The sequence below is a fragment of the Pezoporus flaviventris genome, unplaced genomic scaffold (assembly GCF_033815535.1).
Source record: "Pezoporus flaviventris isolate CSIRO_AGI_PZ_B2104156 unplaced genomic scaffold, CSIRO_AGI_Pfla_v1 ptg000131l, whole genome shotgun sequence".
In the NCBI taxonomy this organism is placed as follows: Eukaryota; Metazoa; Chordata; class Aves; order Psittaciformes; family Psittacidae; genus Pezoporus; species Pezoporus flaviventris.
Window position 1 is genome coordinate 2,680,871 of NW_026892679.1, and position 21,326 is coordinate 2,702,196.

The following is a 21,326-nucleotide window of genomic DNA, read 5'->3' on the forward strand; positions in this document are numbered from 1 at the left end:
GGTGCCTGAGGACTGGAGGAAAGCAAATGTCACTCCAGTCTTCAAAAAGGGCAAGAAGGAGGACCCGGGTAACTATAGACCGGTCAGCCTCACCTCCATCCCTGGGAAAGTGATGGAACACCTTATCCTTGGTGCCATCTTAAGGCATATCAAGGATAAGAGGGTTATGAGGGGCAGTCAACATGGCTTCACCAAGGGGAAATCATGTTTGACCAATCTCTTAGCCTTTTATGAGGAAATAACACGGTGGATGGATGATGGCAGAGCGGTGGATGTGGTCTACCTTGACTTCAGCAAAGCATTTGACACAGTCTCCCACAGCATCCTCACGGCTAAAATGAGGAAGTGTGGACTGGATGATCAGGTAGTGAGGTGGACTGCGAACTGGCTGAAGGAGAGAAGCCAGAGAGTTGTAGTCTATGGGGCGGAGTCTAGTTGGAGGCCTGTAACTAGTGGAGTGCCTCAAGGGTCAGTACTGGGACCGGTATTATTTAATATATTCATCAACGATTTAGATGAGGGAATTGAGTGTACTACCAGCAAGTTTGCTGATGACACTAAGCTGGGAGGAGTGGCTGACACGCCAGAAGGCTGTGCTGCCATCCAGCGAGACCTGGACAGGCTGGAGAGTTGGGCAGGGAATAACTTGATGGAATATAACAAGGGAAAGTGTAGAGTCCTGCATCTGGGCAGAAACAACCCCAGGTTCCAGTATAGGTTGGGAAACGACCTGTTAGAGAGCAGTGTAGGGGAGAGGGACCTGGGGGTCCTAGTGGACGACAGGATGACCATGAGCCAACACTGTGCCCTTGTGGCTAAGAAGGCCAATGGCATCCTGGGATGTATTAGAAGGGGGGTGGTTAGTAGGTCGAGAGAGGTCCTCCTTCCCCTCTACTCTGCCCTGGTGAGACCCCATCTGGAATATTGTGTCCAGTTCTGGGCCCCTCAGTTCAAGAAGGACAGGGAGCTGCTGGAGAGGGTCCAGCGCAGGGCAACTAAGATGATTAAGGGAGTGGAGCATCTCCCTTATGAGGAAAGACTGAGGGAGCTGGGTCTCTATAGTTTGGAGAAGAGGAGACTGAGGGGTGACCTTATAAGTGTCTATAAATATATAAAGGGGGAGCGTCACGAGGATGGAGCCAGGCTCTACTCAGTGGCAAACAATGATAGGACAAGGGGTAATGGGTACAAACTGGAACACAAGAGGTTCCGCTTAAACTTGAGAAGAAACTTCTTCTCAGTGAGGGTGACGGAACACTGGAACAGGCTGCCCAGGGAGGTTGTGGAGTCTCCTTCCCTGGAGACATTCAAAACCCGCCTGGACACATTCCTGTGTAACATTATCTAGGTGTTCCTGCTCCGGCAGGGGGATTGGACTAGGTGATCTTTCGAGGTCCCTTCCAATCTCTAGCATACTGTGATACTGTGATATGAATACCTTTCTCTGGCAGTGTCATACTTAGATAATTCCCTGTAAGTACTTTTTGGTTTTTTTAGAACTGTAATCCAGAATTTCTTTATTTGCTGAACAACTCTTAATTTCTTTTTACAAGATGCACTATGCCATCACAACAAGTCATCCTTGACCTTTCTTTCCTCATGAATCATAAAGATTGTGTCAGAAGTTTGACCCAGTGCAGACACAGTTTTGTTTGTGGACAGCCTCCCTCAGCCCTTTAATGAGACTTTGAAGCTTTCTCCCAGACATTTTCTTAGGGCACTGTAAGCTGTGCAGTGGTAGGCCCTGCACAGGGAACATCTCTTATACTGACCAGGACTTCCTCATTCTATCTACAGATATTTCCTATTGTTCTTTTTCATATGGCACAAGTCAACACACAGGCATTCATCATCAGAAACCTTTCCTTCAAACATTACCCACATTTCTTTCAAAGTTATCTGAGCTCCACGACCTCTTCTTATAAAACCATATTATTATACAAAGACAATTTTGACTCTGTCTTGAGGATGAGGCAGCAAAGCTGCCTTCTCCCTCCACACACCAATCACTAAAAGCTTATGTATGATAACAGTGGGGTCAGCCACCTTAAATCTAGCTAATTTCTCTGGTAAAGGTTTGTTTTCTACATTTCAATCTCTCTCAGTCCTCACATTTTTTCATTTCCTTCTCACACCAAATAGTGTCATTACAAGAACATCATCAACTCAAGCAGAAGAGAGTGCTTGCCAGTGTTAAGTCCCTCAGATAAGCAAAACTTTCTTTCAGATGAATCAATTCCCAGTGAGTAGTGGAAGCCTAGATATGAAAACTAGAGCAGATTTGTCACCTGTCAACACAAGAAAGCCTTGGAAACAATACAAAAGATACTTGGACTGTATCTCTCAGAAACACACTGAATTAAGACCCTTCTTATACACCAGAAATGTAAGCTTGGAAAGCATCCTGAAAAGGAAAGAGAAGCTTCTAACATTTAAAATAATGTGAGCATTTAATAGATTATGAAAAATAGTAATAATTTTTCTCCCCTCATCATCAACTATTTCAACTTTACAAGGTTTTTCTGTACGGGAGATGTGTTTAAACCTCCCATACAGAAGGGACAGAGCTCGAGGGACAGTGCACATGATTAGAAAGTTCAGTATGGTGAAGAAATTACCTGGCTCTATGGAGCCAGGGAACTGGTCTCAATTCAGCTGTAAAGCTGAAACCTGTAGTTCTCCACTGATCATTATGAGATGCCCAGTGTGTGCTGAAAGCCAGATCCCTTACCTTGTCTCGAATCCCTTGTCTCATAACTTCTCTTTCAGCCTCCATCTTGGCATATTTGGCTTTTCTCTCTTCCTCTTGTTGCCTAAGAGCTTCCTGTCGTTCCTCTTCTTTCTTGGCAGCATCTGGGTCTTTCTCCTCATCACCACCCAGCATCTTCCCCATGTCTTTGGTAGCCCCTAGAGAAAGCACAAGACAAAGTCAGCCCTGTAAGCATGTGGGAAAACCACCATGATTCCAGCTCTTTCCTTCCCCACAGCCAGGACCTCTTTCTGCTGGAAATGCTTTTTCTTCTACTGTGAGGGAGGCACACTCCACACAGAAACAGGGGATAGCTAGTGCACCCAGTCTGACCAGGTGGGTTACCTGGCACTGGTGTCAGAAGCAGGGCTGCAAGAGAAAGACACTGCGTCTGTAGTCCTGAATGAAAGCAGCATAATTTGTTTCCAGTCCCGAAATGGTTAAGCTGCCATCCACATGATGTTTTCACTCCATCAGCTCAGCCATAAATTCTTAGAATGGTTAGGGATGGAAAGGACCTTAAGGTCATCTAGTTACAGCCCCTCTGCCATGGGCAGGGACACCCTACGCTAGAACATAAGGCCCAAGACTCCATCCAGCCTGGCCTTGAACACTGCCAGGGATAGAGCATTTACCACTTTTTGCACAACCTGTAAGGGTGCCTCACCACCCTCACAGTAAAGAACTTCTTCCTTGTGTCTAACCTGAATTCAAGTGGCTGAAGGTTGATTTTGGAAGATCTTTAATGCAACAGAGAGCTGACACATTCAGAAAGGAGTAACACCATGGCTAGGAAAGGAATTTGAAATCTCAGTTGCAGGGATGAGTAATCACAGTCTTAATTGCTGCCAGAAATTACACATACTATGACAAGTAAGAGCACACAGTATTACCAGGTTCCTATCACAGACCAGAAAGAAACAGCAGCTCTGCATGTCTTTTATTGACCCTTGGACACCAATGCCTCTAATGCTTAGTGTGCAGGTAGAATCCTGGCTCTGCCTTGTGCTCTTTTTACCCCTGCATACGCATTGGTCTCAAATTTTCAGTCGCTATATGCTTCTGAGCCAGCTCTTTGTTATCATGCAAAGCCCTTGCACATCCATTCAAATTGAGATGCGTCCTGCATGCACCTGTCCCCACATGGCTGCATAAATCCAGCTACCCTGTATTTCAGAGGCATTTTTGTTGGCAAATGACTGGCAAAATTCCAGCTGGGGAGGAAAGATGGTGCTGGCAAAAAAGGGAAGGGCATTTACCATCATACTTCACCATCAGGGCACCAGAAGGCTGCAGCAGGACCAAGCTTCGTTATAGGATGAAGTGAAGACACATATCCTTTGGGAGTCATGTACCTTGCTCTAGAGCAGGTACACACCCTGAATCACTTACTAAAGAAGTACCTTCACCCTGAAAGAACACTGGCTGGTTGTATATTTAACATCTCCTACTTTGTTTAAGGCAAAGTTATTGGGCCTTTTCAAAGGCTTAGCCTGGAAGGAGATACTGTGAAAGTCCTTTCAAATCCTTGCTAGTTGGCACCACTGGAGGTTAAATAAAGTGAAGAGGTTTTCACAACCCCTTATCCCTCCCTTATAAATTACCTTTTCATTGTCCCAACAGTGCCAGAGGACTGCTCTTGCTCTTGCATTCCACATCAGTTCTCCGGAAAAACATCTGCAACAGGATGATCCTCCTGAATTGCTCCAGAGATGACAGTTACCAAGTTAACTACTAACTCTAAAAACCATCAAGGAATTCCTTGGGAGGTGAGCAGATACTGTAACTTTACCCTTGCACATTTCTTTTCCAGATCACATGTGGTGAGACACAGGCAGAAGTTGCCCAGAGAAGCTGCGGCTGCCCTATCCCTGGCAGTGCTCAAGGCCAGGCTGGACGGGGCTTGAAGCAACCTGATATAGTGGAAGATATCCTTGCCTGCGGCAGGTGGCTTGAACTGGATGAGCTTTAAGGTCCCTTCCAACACAAACCACTCTGATTCTATGTTTTTCCAGACCCCTAAATTGAAAGCAGCCCTGAACCAAAAGCAACCGTACAACCCCCCTGTCGTGGTTTAAAACCAGGCAGAGGGCTCCTTCACTCACTCCCCCCCTTCTTTCCCTCCCCCTACTCCCGGAGGGATGGAGAGGAGAACCAGAAAGAATGCAACTCCCATGGGTTGAGATAAGAACAGTTTAGTAACTAAGGTATAACACAAATCACTACTGCTGCCACCAATAATAATAATGATAAAGGAAATAACAAGGCAAGAGAATACATCACCTCACCACCAGCCGACCAATAACTCGCCCCCCCAGCCCAACCAAGAACTGACCCATACCTCCTCCAACCCTGCAGACTCCCAGCCCTTCCAGCTAACTCCCAGTTACATCCTGGGCATGACGTGCTGTGGTATGGAATACCTCTTTGGTCAGTTTGGGTCAGGTGTCCTGTCTCTGCTTTCTCCCGGCTTCCCCTCCTCCCTGGCAGAGCATGAGGCTCACAAAGTCCTTGGCCAAACCAAAACATCATTGTTATCAGCTCTGTTTCCAGGCCGAAAGTCAAAACACTGCACTGCACCAGCTACCAAGAAAGAGAAAAATGACTGCTACTGCTGAACCCAGGACACCCCCCAAAAGTGACAGAGAAATGGCCCCTTTACTTCTCCCATACCAGAACATGGAGAAACTGGTTATTTTAAACATGATAAGATCTGGTTGCATAGACTTTTTTTATTCCCAGGTGGTAAATAATAACAATAAAGATGACCATCTTCATTCAGCTAGCTAACCACAAACATTTTGACACTTCCATTCTATTGGGAAAACTGGATAAATAGATGAAGACACCGATGGACCACAAATGATCTCCAACTGGAATATTCATGGCCACTGTCACCCTTCCAACCCAAAGCCTTCTATGATTCTACGAATCAGATCTTGTCCAAGCATTTTTGTCCAAACCCCTTTGAGGTTATGGAGATGCTTTCAAACTCTTCCCCCTGACTACTGTGACATAAACTTTGTCATCATCACAACCAAAATTTACACAAGTAGGTGAAATTCTTTTAAACAAAATGCAAACTGGACCTCTGTTCTACTGCTCTTAAAACATTGCACTCTTATTTCCAGTCTTCCTTCAGTAGTCAGTACATCTGCTGATTACCCCTGAATGAGCTATACTGGCTGAGAAAGCAGTTTTTACCATCAGGATGAAATTCAGTTCCCAACAGAGATGACACAAGCAGTGTGAGTGTAGCTTCTTCCAGGCATTAAATCTAGACAAGAAATATCAGGCTCCCAAACTTGTTATGTTTGGACAGCAATCCTGTTTTGATATGCTTCCTTCACCCTTACGGAAGAAAGAGGTGTTTCCAGTGCATCAGTAACCTCCTCTGCAGCTAAGATGAGGTGATAAATGATCACTAAACGGCATTTTATGAAGAAGCTAGTTCAGTCTGAAATAAAATGGAAAGTAAGGAGAAGGTATTCTACAGTCAAGACCTAACCTACTGATATCTAGAAGTTGTTCAGACTTTTTTCAGTACTAGTGCAACACACTTCCATTCCACAACGTCTTGCAAATTTAATTGATTCATCCATGAGTTTTTCTGACTCCCCAAAATGAAACAGCCCCGAACTTAGTACCGATAGCTCATACAACCATAAGGATGACAAGGGAGACAGAGAATCCCCTGTACAAGACTCCAGAGTAATCTGAGACCCCTCCCTAGAGTACTGCATCCAGCTCTGGAGTCTTCAGTACAGAAAAGACATGGACCTGTTGGAGAGGGACCAGAGGATGGCCACAAAAACAATCAGAGAGGTGGAGCACCTTTGCTATGAGGAAAGGCTGAGAAGGTTGTTCAGCCTGAAGAAGACTCCAGTTAGACCTTCTTGTGGCCTTTCAGTTCTTAAAAGGGGTCTGCAAGAAAAACGGGGAAAGACTTTTTTAGCAGGGTCTGTTGCTTCAGAATGAGGGGTGAGGGTTTTAAACTAAAAGAGTGAGATTCAGGCTGGATGTGAGGAAAGATTTCTTTACAGTGAGGGTGGTAAAACACTGGCACAGTTTGCCCAGAGAGATGGTGGATGCACCACCCCTGGGGACATTCAAGGACAGTCTGGATGTGATTCTGGGCAACCTGATCTAGTTGAAGATGTCTGTGCTAATTGCAGGGGGGTTGAACTAGATGACCTTTGAACGTCCCTTATGGGGACTTATGTATATTGTGAGCTTTTCAAACATCTCCTTTCTTCAGTCTTTCCATCTGTAAAGCAGCCCTGAATCTAGATGCTAGTCTCTCTTGAAGACTTTTTGTTCTGCAGAGGTGCATAATCTAAGGCAGTTCTGATTTCTTACTTTTTTTGAGTCAGCTTCCACCAGACAACGCTTGTCTCAGTGCAGAGTCTGGCAGAATCCAATGGAAAGTTATCAGAATTGAGATGAGCAAAAGATGCCCATGGCAAGGGGGTTGGAACTAGATGATCTTAAGGTCCTTTCCAACCCTAACTATTCTATGATTCTATGTTACAAAAACCATGACCCAAAATATCTCTATTCGGGCTAGGGGTAGTTCAATAATCCTTAATTGCATAGACAAAATTTTTTCTGGTCAAGGATGAGAACAAAACAACCTATCCACAAAGAAGCAGTACATACTGTCAACCGGTCAGAATAAAGCCTTTGACTATTCCACACCATTTGGGCAGCCTGGTCTTTCTGTTCCATTGTAAAAGGGAAGACAGAGAGGGACCTGGCCATAGGGCACCAGGCCATCATGTTTTGGAACAAAAATTTCTTCAATTCAATACAATAAGTCAATAGCCTGGAAAGATTTTGTTGTCTGTGCCCACACTAACCTGATGCTCTTTGTGACTAAAAAATGTAGCCCTACATCTGTTCTTCATTCGTTTACAACTGGAACAAACAATGCTTTTAGGAGTATTTTGGAAACCAAAGAGTACAGCTCCATGCTTGCTATAGAAAGCAATTTTACAACAAATATATGCACATTTCTTCAGCAATAAGAATGAAGCCGCCTCTGCTATCTGCCTCCTACTCCTTCAACTGGGGAAAAAAAAGTGCAGGGTCTTTTCCTTCTGCAGTTTTATTAGCAAACAGGTTACTATTTTTCATCAAAAAAGCAAAAGCTACACCATTTATTGCAGCTGAAATAAAGACCCCTGACTTCCTCCTGTTAAAGTTTTAAACATTTACTAAAAATGTAACTGCCCTTCAGAAAGCTTTGCATGATAATCCAAAGTGATACTTGCATGAACAAAATACAGTGTTCATACATTAGTACTGAACAGCTCCAAAAGAATCATAACAATTTATTAATTAACTATAACTAATACACCTACTGAAATGCATTAGTGATTCATCTTTCATAAACAAAGAACTGATGCCAAGTTCACTTGAGGAGCTCACTTGAGAAAACATAATATCTTTGAAATGCTGTTTCTCTGGTCTTTTTGGTACCGTGGGGATCTCTGATGAGGATCATTAACATTGTATTAAACAAAGAAATTCTTAATGAAATTCAAAGCTCAAAGAACTTAATGGAACTCTACTGCTGTTTACTTTTCCAGATCCACTCAACACAAGTGTATTACACACTGGACAAGGGGAGTGTTTCTATGCATTTCTGCTCCTGGGCCAAACTATGGTTTTAGGATTATGTCCAAGTCAGTGAGATGCCTATCTATTTCAGCATTAAGTTTTCTGATACATCAGAAAAATGTTATTTGAAGGATCCCAGTGAAGTCCATCTGAACACATCAAGTGGTGAGCCACGGATCATGAGGATTGTGCAAGTTACGTAGCTGCAGAACACAAATGGGCATGAGAAAGGGATAGAAAAGGAGCACTCAAAGAATCAGTTTACATTGTTTACAAATTAACGATATTGAAAAAAGCTGCACAGGAATGTATGGATTTGGTTTTTTTTGTGACGTTGTTTCCTCACACAAATTGGTTAGATTATCTTCCAAACACATAAGAATGCAAGACTAGTCTGGTCTACCCCTTGCTCCAAGGATTAGCCTTATGCTGCTCCTGCCAGCCCTTGGTCTCACCTTCTATCAAAGTATTGCAGAGTTGAAGGCAAAACAGCAAATAAGGCTGTGGTCAACAGCTAGCTGGCCACTGTAGTGCTCATTACACTGCAATACAGACTTGGTCTGCTTTTGGTCTTTTCATTTTTCCTCCATGTCCATTTTCCAGGTTGATGGTCAGCTTACTATTTTCTCAGCATCGGTATTACTCAACCTACCCAGCAGGAAAGACTAAGGTCTGAGGATACCCAGCACCTACAACGGCTTTACTGAAACTTGTCCCATGTAACAAACATGGCACTAAAACAAACATACAAAGGTAATAGTGAGAAGTTATTCACAGAATCAGAAATGTGATAAGATACTAGATGATTATTTCAGTGATCAAGACATGAGGGTGATCATCAGAATGGTAACTGTTGCTCAGCTTTCCTTATTTCACATCCTGGAACTGTCTACACCACCTCGGTCTGTGTTCATGGCGTAATGTGAAAAAAACTCTTAGGCCTTGTCATTCCCTGCTCTTTCTTCAGAAAAGTGTGCTGAACAACAAGCATTTGCTTCACTGTCTGTAGTTAGACAGATAATCTTTTCTTTTGCTGTCCCTGGGGTCCTTTGCTTCAGCCATCCCCCCTCCCCAGACTCAGGTTTATCTGTTTCTGGTATTTTACTTCAGTCTCTCCCCTTCTGGAACAAGATAAACAAACTGCATTTTCAGAAGTCTTCTTATTGGGAAATAAACTAGTAAGTTAAGCAAACTCTGTGTAAAGGTACTTGAAATATTTAAGGCTATTTGGAGGTATTTGGAACTCCAGCTTTTTGGAGACAAATGCCTCTTCTCACCACTACAGTAGTGTTTCATTTCCTTTACACACCACAATGCAAACTTTAAAGGCCAGTGTTGAAGAGCCTTTTTAAACTTGGCATAAACCCAAGTGGAATCAAATACAGCTTTCTAGGAATGTTTTTTTCTGAGGTAGCAATAGGTTCTAACATGTGCAAGAGCAATGTTTCACTCCACAGATAGGTATTGAAGCCTAAAACTGAATGAGGTAGATAGGCATGTTAACAGAATGTAATGATTTTCCTATTTCACAAGCTGTTGGGGAATCTTCTTTGGCAGATGAAAGAAAATATTCTTTTTAGAGCAAGACTCTGCCAGACACGTCAGCATAATTTCTAAACAAAAATGTTTGTCTCTGCTTTTTCTCTGCGAAATCCCGTCACTGCATAGGGACAGTTTCTCTCCAACTGTGATGAGCAGTACAGTACTTGCACAAAAAGCAGCATCTAATCTCAAAGGCACTTGTGCATCTGTACAACAAATGGATCAGTCTCTCTTCTGTTTTCTCTTTCTATCTTATAATTACCAGTTCAAGTATTTAAGAGAATTCTCTAGCCAGTATATGATTTATTCTGCTTTACCTGCAACAGTGAAGTTGCCTATGCCATGTATGTAGAGAAATCAGGTGACATTCTTCCTACCAGATCTCAGACCCACAGTAACACTGCCCTGGACATATGAGCTTTCTCTTATTTTTCATGGAATCATAGAATTATTTAGGTCAGAATAGGCCTTTCAGATCATCAAGTCCAACCTTTACCCCAGGACTGCCAAGGTTGTTACTAAACCATGTCACTAAGGGCCTCATCTACACATTTTTTAAATACCTTCTGTGGCACAGTTTGAGGCTGTTTCCTCTTGCTCTGTCACTTGTTCCTTGGGAGAACAGACCAGCCACCTCCTGGCTCCATTCTCCTTTCAGGTTGTTGTAGAGAGCGATGAAGCCCCACGTGAGCCTCCAGCATAACATGCCAGGTTCCTCAGCCATTCCTTATCACACTTGTGCTCCAGGCCCTTCACCAGCTCTATTGCCCTTCTCTGGACCCGCTCCAGCACCTCAATGTCTCTCTTGCAGTGAGGGGCACAGAAATGAGCACAGGGTTTGAGGTGCAGCATCACCATTGCCCAGTACAGGGGGATGTTCACTGCCCTGGCCCTCCTGGCCACACTGTTGCTGATACAGGCCAGGATGCTGTTGGCATTCTTGGCTGCCTGGGCACAATCTGGCTCATGTTCAGTTTCATCAATCAGCACCCCCAGGTCCTTTTCCACCAAGCAGCCACAGACATTTACTGCAAATTCTGTGGCCGTTCAGGTATCATTGCGTAATGAAGTCTCTGCAGAAGATAAGTCAGGTTTGCACCCTTCATCTGTCTAGGGCACAGTGGTTGAATATCCTCTTAGTGCTGGGTGCTGAAGTCTGATAACTATTTTTGTTTCCAGGTTTTTCCTTTTTCCTCTTGCTGCCTTTTAGCAGGATCTAGCTGGCAGAAGTTAGGTAAAAGGAGGCTGAGGAACCTGTCTGGTGTGTGTATTTTAGTTTTGGGAAAAAAGATACCTCCTCCTGTCCCTTCCTTCTGCAGCTGCAGGACATTGATGGCTCCTAACCTGGTGCTCTTCAGCAGTGGACAGAGACAAAATGTGGGATGGGGAAAGGAGAATCATAGAATCATAGAATGGTTAGGGTTGGAAAGAACCTGAAGATCATCTAGTTCCGACCCCCTGCCATGGGCAAGAACACCTCACACTAAACCATCTCACCCAAGGCTCTGTCCAGCCTGGCCCTGAACACCACTAGGGATGGAGCATACACAACTTCCCTGGGCAACCCATTCCAGTGCCTCACCACCCTAACAGGAAAGAACTTCTTCCTTATATCCAATCTAAACTTCCCCTGTTTAAGTTTGAACCCATTACCCCTTGTCCTACCACTACAGTCCCTAATGAAGAGTCCCTCCACAGTACCCTTATAGGCCCCCTTCAGATACTGGAAAGCTGCTATGAGGTCTCCAAGCAGTCTTCTCTTCTCCAGGCTGAGCAGCACCAACTTTCTCAGCCTATCTTCACACGGGAGGTGCTCCAGTCCCCCTGATCATCCTCATGGCCCTCCTCTGGACTTGTTCCAACAGTTCCATGTCCTTTTTATGTTGAGGACACCAGAACTGCACACAATACTCCAAGAGAGCAGAGTAGAGGGGCAGGATCACCTCCTTCGACCTGCTGTTCATGCTCCTTTTGATGCAGCCCAGGATATGGTTGGCTTTCTGGGCTGCGAGCGCACACTGAGGCCGGCTCATGTCTCATCAACCAGTATCCCCAAGTCCTTCTCTGCAGGGCTGCTCTGGATCTCTTCTCTGCCCAAGCTGTAGCTGTGCCTGGGATTGCTCTGACCCAGGTGTAGGACTTTGCACTTGTCATGGTTAAACTTCATGAGGCTGGCATCAGCCTACCTCACAAGCTCGTCGATGTCCCTCTGGATCCCATCCCTTCCCTCCAGCATATCAACCAAACCACACAGCTTGGTGTCTCTCCAATTTAGAGACAAGGATGTCATGCAGGACAGTGTCAAACGCTTTGCACAAGTCCAGGTAGGTAACGTCAATTGCTCTACCCCTGTCCATCAGTTCTGTAGCCCCATCATAGAAGGCCACCAAATTGGTCAGGCAGGATTTCCCCTTACTGAAGCCATGCTGGCTGTCACCAACCACCTTGTTTTTCATGTGCCTTAGCATGCTTTCCAGGAGAATCTGCTCCAAGATTTTGCCAGGCACAGAGGTGAGACTGACTGGTCTGTAATTCCCTGGGTCATCCATTTTCCCCTTCTTGAAAATGCGGATTATATTTCCCTTTTTCCAGTCATTGAGAACTTTACCTGACTGCCATGATTTCTCAAATATGATGGCCATTGGCTTTGCAACTTCATTCGCCAGCTCCTTCAGGACCCGTGGATGGATTTCATCAGGTCCCATGGACTTGTGCACGTTCAGGTTCTTAAGATGGTCTCGAACCAGATCCTCTACTACAGTGGGCCCATTCTCACAGTCCCTGGGTCTGCCTTCCAAGACTTGGGTGGTGTGGTCAGAGTATTTGCCAGTGAAGAGCAAGGCAAAGAAGTCATTAAAAACCTCAGCCTTCTCCAAGTCCAGGGTAGCCAGTTCTCCTGATAGCTTCCAGAGAGGGCCTACGTTATCCCTAGTCTGTCTTTTATTTGCAATGTATTCAACGTATTTCAGTGTTGCTTGTGGGAATGTCTGTAGGAGTAAAAGCCTACCTTTTACCTTTGGAGAGGTCTGAACCAGTGAGGTGATGAACTCAGTTTGTTGGGGACAGTGTGTCCCCAACCCAAGATATCTTACTGGGACAGGCTGGCCCGCTGGCCCTGATCACATTGAGCTTTGCATGTACATCATGAGATATTCCCTCTCATGAGAAAGTTGGAATTGCAGGTGTGCTACTTAAATACATATGTACACTGAAGTAAAGCCTGAAATATAAATTATCTTTGAAGTACTGCAGAAAAACATAATTCTTTGAGCTGCTTTTATGGCCTTCAATGGGGCCTGCTTAGGTGAGCTCATGACTTTTCTAGACAGCCTGTTTGCAAACAAGAGTAGTACTTTTACCAGTGACTGAAGTAATAATGAGCCTTTCCTAAGGGTCTTTTGTGTCTAAAAAGGCAATGGTAGAAGTGCTCCAGTGTGGTTTGTGATATAGAATGATGCACTCAGATGAAAAGTAAACCAGTCTCCTGCAGAATGTGAGATGTGTGTATGTGGAACTGAGACATTTTTAACCTTTCAAAACCAAGCTGCAGCACACTGTGAAAAGACAAATGTATTTGCCACAGGTTTTTTTCTGCTGCAAAACTTTCCCCCAGGTCAGAGGTAGATGATAACCCTCTTGCAGCTTCTGTCTTCCCACATTTGTGTTGTACATTTGTCTCAATCATCTCACCATGTACCACCATCTTGTGCTTCCTGACATGAAATGGTGTCATCCTGTGCATCATGGCTGTTTGGTATGCAACACACTTAATGTATCAGAAAATACTTGTTTGTGCTGCCTTGTAGGCTTAATGAGAAGTCACAGAGCAGAAAGGGAATGAATGAAATTTCATCAGGGGATATAAACTATTTCAACTAGGAAGTATGCTTATTTTTTACAACAGAGGATGTTTGGAAGCTCATGAATCACCTGGAGTGAAGATTTCACTGCACAGAGATTTTAAGTATATTAAATCAAAAGTGTACAGCACAATAAGAAGTAAGAAGAACACCAGCTCTCATGCATAAAAATTGCATACTGCTGTCAGGCAATTTGGTCAAACCAACCCCACGCAATGCTACAAGCTTGGGGAAGAGTGGCTGGAAGGCTGCCCAGAGGAAAAGGACCTGCTGTTGTTTGACAATAGTTGAATATGAGCCAGGAGTATGCCCAGACAGCCAAGAAAGCCAACAGCATCCTGGCCTGTATCAGAAACAGTGTGGCCAGCAGGGCGGGAGCTGTGATCATCCCCCTGTACTGCCAAGTCCTACAGTTTGTGAACACTTCAAGGGACGCTGATTTCACCATTGCCCTGGGCAGCCTGTTCCAATGCCTGACCACTCTTTCAGGAAAGAAGTTGTTCTTAATAACCAGTCTAAACCTCCCCTGATGCAGATTAAGGCCGCTTCCTTTCATCGTACCACTTGCTCCTTGGGAGAAGAGACCAGCCACCTCCTGGCTCCATCCTCCTTTCAGGCAGTTGTAGAGAGCGATAAGGTCCCCCCTGAGCCTCCTCTTCTCCAAACTAAACACCCCCAGTTCCCTCACATGCTCCTCATAAGAGCACATTATTACTGATAAAAGCCAGGATGTGCTGGGAGAATGGCTGGACTTCATGGTCTTAAAGGTCTTTTCCAATCTAATTGACACCCTTGTGTCCTGCTTATTGGCAGGAAGACATAATGCTGCATGAAGGCACTGGGACTGGCCATGAGCTAAACCATCACTGAAACACGACATCCTCCCACACCAAATTTCTAAACAGACTGCAGTCAAATCAACAGTCATTACAAGCCTTTCCCATGCAGTTGAGTTATTCTGACGAAATATCATCATGAGCCTCTACATAGCAGCAAGGGGTGTAGCAGTTGTAATATATTCTACCTGGTGAAATCACTAACTTATCAGAAAAGGTAGGAACTCCTTAGACATAACTAATGCACCTTCACTTATTTTCTTAATATATATCAAGAAATGTGGATGCTTGCTAACAGCAGCATAGCAATACACTGGAGCTGTGATGCTTCTTGGTAGCTACAGTGGTATCACTGGGGTGGTACCTAGCAGACAGATAAAAATGTTATTTGGAATAGGCTGTTACTCAAATTAGGTGCTTGTAAACCTCATCTTATTGCATACAATCAAGTTCTGCTTGATTTGAAATGTATTTTCTCCCAGTGATTTGTCATGTTTTCTCAAGCCTGAGGGTCAATTGGCAGGCTGAGCAGTTGAGGAGATGAATTTTCATGAGAAGCTGTGGAACTTCCATCATCAAGAAATAACAGTGATTGCAGACACACCATGCCCAGAAATAAACTCTTTAAATCTGGGTTGCTCCCAGCAGTTTCTTCATAGAGGCGCAGACAGAAACATAATATATACACTTTCACACACACAATATTGTATGTGTTGGTCAGACTAGATTTCTCTCCTCTCTGCAACTTGAGCTATTTGAGTTCTTTGTGGGAGTTTAATCTAGGATGGGACACTGATGAAACATAAATAAAACCCCAAATAGACAAATCTATCTGGAAAATTAAATTCAGACAGTAAAAGGCAAACTGCACCTCTACGAGTTTCAGAACAGAAGCTATCAAAAACTTCCCTCAATTAAATAAAAAAATAAAAAAGTACTTCACAGATGTGACTTCTGAAATCATCCATGTCATAACCCCAGCAGCCTTATTAACAACATTTGAGGTGACCAGATTCTTTTTCAATGCCTTAAAAGTTTCTTTGACAAAAGGAGTTGTATGGTATGTTTCATAATTCCTTGCAGAGCGCTGCCAAAACTGGTTCAGAGTCAGCCAATTGTCTACACACATCTCTCTGCAGCACAGGAACAGTGTAATTTGCAATTCCTTTTGCATGGAGATGTGAATGAGGAGTTCCAGGCTGCAAGGGCTTCCTTGGTAACACAAAGGCAGATGAGCTTAAGTTTATACAGGGGGAGTTCAGGTTAGATATAAAGAAGAAGTTCTTTACTGTCAGGGTGGTGAGGCACTGGAATGGGTTGCCCAAAGAAGTGGTAAAAGCCCCATCCCTGACAGTGTTCAAAGCCAGACTGGACAAAGTCTTGAGCAACATGCTCTAGTGTGAGGCATACTTGGCCATGCAAGAGGGTCAGAACTAAGTGATCTTAAGGTCCTTTCCAATCCAAACCATTCTGTGATTCTGTGATTCTGTGTTTTTTTGACTTCACATGAGATGTGCTTCAAAGCCCTGCACTGAATGACTTTCTCAGCAAGAAATCTCTGTGTTAGCTGCTGCAGACTTCAGCCATTCCCTCCTCTGGGGTCACTTGTTGAGGCAGTCCTGCCTGCATCCCTCCATCAGTCATGCCTGGTCTGACTCCTCCCTGTTGTTCATTCCTGAGCTTGCCTATCACCATGGCTTGAGGGAGCTACCTCCATGCTATCGTTGAGCTAGTCATAGAATCAGAATAGCATGAGTTGGAAGGGACCTTAGAGCTTATATAGTCCAATACTCCTCTAACAAGCAGAGACATCTTCAGCTAGGTCAGGTTCACAGAATTACAGGATCACAGAATCACAGATTTTTTAGGTTGCCCAGAGCCCCATCCAGACTGGCCTTGAATGTCTCCAGGGATGATGCATCCACCACCTCTCTGGGCAACCCATTCCAGTATTTTACCACCTTCATTGTAAAACTTACTTCCTCACATTGACCCTGAATCTCACTCTTTCAGTTTAAAACCTTCACCCTTCATTGTGTCGCAACAGGCCCTGCTAAAAAGTCATTCCCCATCTTTCTTACAGACCCCTTGTAAGAACTGAAAGGCCACAGGAAGGTCTACCTGGAGTTTTCTACAGGCTGAACCTTCTCAGCCTTTCCTCATAGCAGAGGTGCTCCATCTCTCTGATTGTTTTTGTGGCCATCCTCTGGACCCTCTCCAAAAGATCTATGTCTTTCCTGGCAAAGAAGCCCTGCAGATGCTCCCGGCCCATTTTCAGCTCTTGCTTCCCACTGTCTCTGATTCACACAGAAGTTACACAGCATGAATGGTCTCCTCTCTACCCCCATACACTCAACTTGTAGCGCTTCCACTGGAGGAAGAGTAAAACTTTAGGGCAATTATTTCCTGGAAGGAGTTGACAATGTGCTGCTACCTGTAGGCAAGCTTGGAATCATAGAAAGACTTGGGTTGGAAAGGACCTTAGGATTATGCAGTTGCAACCTCATGCCACAGGCAGGGACAACTTCCACTAAACCAGGTTGCTCCAAGCCCCATCCAACCCAGCCTAGAACACAGAATGCATCACAGGATATTCCAATCTGCTGAAATAGATGTGAAATGGATAAACCAGGTCATGAAAGAACTAGCACATTCTCCCCAGTGTTTTTTAAATACTGTTGCTTGCACAGTGGCTGTGGTCTTGTTGCGACTATGGAACCTCACAAGAAGGTTTCCTGGCTTTTTCAAGGATTCCATGCAGGTCACAAAATGGACTATTTCCAGAAAGCTGCAAAACCAAAAAGATCCCCCAAAAAAGTAGAGAGGAAGCAATACTGGAGCAGTCGGACCCTGCTGAGTTCAAAGCCTACAAGAGATCTGAGAAGCCAAAATTTTGTCATAGGAAACAAAGACTGAAGTTTTTGTTAGCCTGAGACATATGGCTTTATTTGTAGAAGAGTAATGAAAAAAACTCACAGTGGCATGGCAGTTATTAACATATTGCATTGTTTCATATTCTAACAGTCTTTAAGTGCAAATGGAAGGCTGAAAATACATTTACAGAAACTAGAGAATAAAAAAATAAACTAAGATAAATAATTGTCTTAATGTCTGACTTGAACAGAAGTTCTCTGAGCTGTTGCTCATGTTTGAAGTCTGATAACTGCGTAAGATGTGAGAGGTTATTTTCAGAACTGTCATTGTTGGGTTATTCTGTAATGATTGTATCTCACCTAGAAACATTAAAATCCGGCAAGAAGTAGACTCAGTATGAAATGTTTGATATGCAAGTCCTTTGAAGTCTGTATCCATAGAAGAGGGACCTGAAGAAGTTGTCTTCACAAGCATGTAGCTGGAGAGTGCCAGAATCTGGACCCCTATGACTCCTTATTCCGTAAATGCAGCTCTTGTATTTGGCCTGGCTATTGTATCTTGTCAAATGCACCACACTCTGGTTTAGCCTTTAATCTTGATTAACACAACTCTGAATTCCACTATCTTCCCTTCTGCCAAGGTGGCTTACCCTTTTGTCACTGTCTGCTTTTCAATAATCCCATCACACACAGTCTGTGACTCAGAACTTTGAATATCTCAAAAAAAAAAAACCCAACAAAAAACTTTGCAATTTTTTCCTAATAGACTGTGAGCAGTAAATCTATTCTGACATCCAGAACACCATCTCTCAGGACTAAGAACATCCCAAGGTAAATCTATATTTCCTTCAAATATCTGGAAGAAGAGAAAATATCTTCTACTCCAAACCAATGAAGGTAGCATTTTTGTTGCACATGTTCTTACCCTGAAGGTAGGTGCTCTCTTTCACCCCAACATTTGTTATTCTGGGTCCTGCAGACCTCAGTGGGTAACCCTCAAAACTCTTTTTATATTGACAGAAATCAATTTGTAAGACAGTTCCTAAGGCAGGTTTTATCATTTTCTGACAAATACAAGGACAGTCTAGCTATCCGACACTACTGAAGTCCGTATTCTAGGCTGTTCTGCAGATGCCAAGGTGAAGCCCTCTCTTTTTTTAAAAGCAAAAGTCATCAATGTAGCTTAAGTGAGAAAGAACCATACACCTGAAGCACGATGCAAAGCTTGGCCACACTCTAACCCAATACCAAAGACAGCAATTTCCTGTCAACCAGCGCGAAAAAGTTAAGGAAAATACAGTAGCACTATTACTGTATTCAAAAGAACTTCCATTTATAAATTAATCTAAATATTTACCTCATCTGAAAGCAAAAACGGGAATTTCCTTCCTGTGAGGCAGAACATCAAAGGACTCAGTGAACTACCCCAAGTCAAGACCATCAGGATGAGAGGCCATACCTGCTGCCCAGCCTTTCTTTAACTGCTGCGGTCTTCCATCAGGACCAGGCTGCATAAACCTCTATCATATAGCATTGACAGGCTGCATAAACCTGAATCATATAAAATCCTGACTCTTGATGCATCAGTCTGAAGAGAACCCACACACGTGGAGTTTTGTTCTTGGTGCCTTTTTTCATATAGAATCATAGAATAGAGTCATAGAATAGTTAAGGTTGGAAAGGACCTTAAGATCATCTAGTTCCAACCCCCTGCCATGGGAAGGGACACCTCACGCGAAACTGTGTCACCCGTTTCCATCCAATCTGGCTTTGAACACTTCCAGGGATGTAGCATTCACAACTTCGCTAGGCAACCCATTCCAGTGCCTCACCAGCCTTACAGTAAAGAACTTCCTCCTTATATCTAACCTAAATTTCCCTTGTTTAAGTTTGAACCCATTACCCCTTGTCCTATCACTACAGTCCCTAATGAAGAGTCCCTCCACAGTACCCTTATAGGGCCCCTTCAGATACTGGAAGGCTGCTATGAGGTCTCCAAGCAGTCTTCTCTTCTCCAGGCTGAAGAGCACCAACTTTCTCAGCCTATCTTCATACAGGAGGTGCTCCAGTCCCCTTATCATTCTCGTGGACCTCCTCTGGACTTGTTCCAACAGTTCCATGTCCTTTTTATGTTGAGGACACCAGAACTGCACACTACTCCAGGTGAGGTCTCACGAGAGCAGAGTAGAGGGGCAGGATCACCTCCTTCGACCTGCTGGTCACGCTCCTTTTGATGCAGACCAGGATATGGTTGGCTTTCTGGGCTGCAAGTGCACACTGAAGCTGGTTCATGTTCATTTTCTCATTGACCAGCACCCCCAAGTCCTTCTCTGCAGGGCTGCTCTGAATCTCTTCTCCACCCAACCTTTAGCTGTGAGCCTGCTACCTCTTGCATATCCTGATGTCTTTTTCAGTATTCATCTTAGTAAGACCTTCACAACCCTTCTAAAACATGCAGATCCCAGGTCAAATGTTCTTAAAACAAGGAAGGTAAAATTTCTTGCAAAATTTTATATTAATTTACTTCAGGAGGCAAAAGGCGTAGGTGCTGTTAAACACCAAGGAACTAAAGACCTCTTGCAAGTCGCCTTGTAGTCTTGGTTGTCCAAAATGTGGTGGTTCTATTTTCAGTCCTTCATCAGTACTAATTTCTTTTACTCTTCTTAATATATAGGCCATGCCTGCTATTGACCCATGCATTTCTCAGCATGACATTGAGTTACCCGAGTCTATAGAATTACTCAGAAAAGCTCAAGGGATAAGACGATAATTGGGCAAGAAAAATAATTTATGTTACTTCTAGAGTTTTGTTTTGGTTTTTTTTTTTTTTTTTTTACTTGCAGGAGAATCAAAAGAAAATGGAAAGATATGAAACACTTTGTACCAGAAGAAAATATTTTTTGAAACTTTTCTACAGAAGATTTTTATTGCCATTGCCAGATTTGAGATTTCACATCCTTATTTATGGATGAATGATGAAGAAAGTGAGATTTTAATGTCTCACAGCTCTTGATAAACTTCAACTTGCAGAAATATTACATAAATGAAAGAGCCTACAATGTAATCCTAAAGCAAAACACACTTTTATAAATGCTTTTCTAGTGAAAAAGACAAGGATACAGTCATGTAAGGCTGTTGCTCTTACTCCCTGAAATAATTTGGACTTACATGGGAACAGCTTGCTTACCTACATTGCTCCATTCACCCTTCATTCATTACTTGTATGATTATTACCTTCTCTTGCACTCCAGTGCAAATAGTGGTCAGGATTGCTCAGACACCAACTATATCTCATGGAAAGAGTTTTTTCTTTGATGACTTCATCTGTTGTTGTAGGCTTATTACAGCTATTCTCCAGAGGCACTTTGTTCCTTTTGCTGTCCTGCATATTGAAGTGTATAGCAGGAAGGTACCCTCAAATACCTCAACCACAAATCTTTCTTTAAGAGCCACAGCCACAGCAGCTGCCTTACCTGAGCAACAGAAAAGTCAGGGTTTGAAAGGGTCTCTGATGGAAGAGTCATGGCCAAAAGCTTGATTACTGCACTGTGGTGTCCAAGGAGTATAGCATACAGTTATAGCATATTTGCTGTTACATATCCTAGCAGCAAATAGTGCACAATCAACAGCATCCTTCTCTTCCTGAAGCATTTTAAGGTGGGGAAGGGTGGTATCCCTCTTAGCTGTGATGAAAGGACCACATATTCATTTGGTGTATAAAATGACTGCTTCGCAATCTGAGATTTCAACATCATGCTAAAAAACTGCATTTGTCTCTTGTGATTTCTATGCAGGCACAGTCTTTTGGAACCTTGTATTCACAGATCAGCAACTGAACTATTAC

General features: G+C 43.6%; 1 protein-coding gene across 1 annotated transcript in view; it reads right to left on the reverse strand.

Annotated features, from left to right (window-relative positions):
- The window catches only part of LOC133282659 (complexin-1), a 106,308-nt gene that overhangs the window by 35,348 nt on the left and 49,634 nt on the right, over positions 1-21,326 (reverse strand). Inside the window, exon 2 of the mRNA XM_061478779.1 lies at positions 2,732-2,907. Coding sequence (XP_061334763.1) covers positions 2,732-2,907 — 176 coding nt within the window. The remainder of the gene's footprint in view (positions 1-2,731; positions 2,908-21,326) is intronic.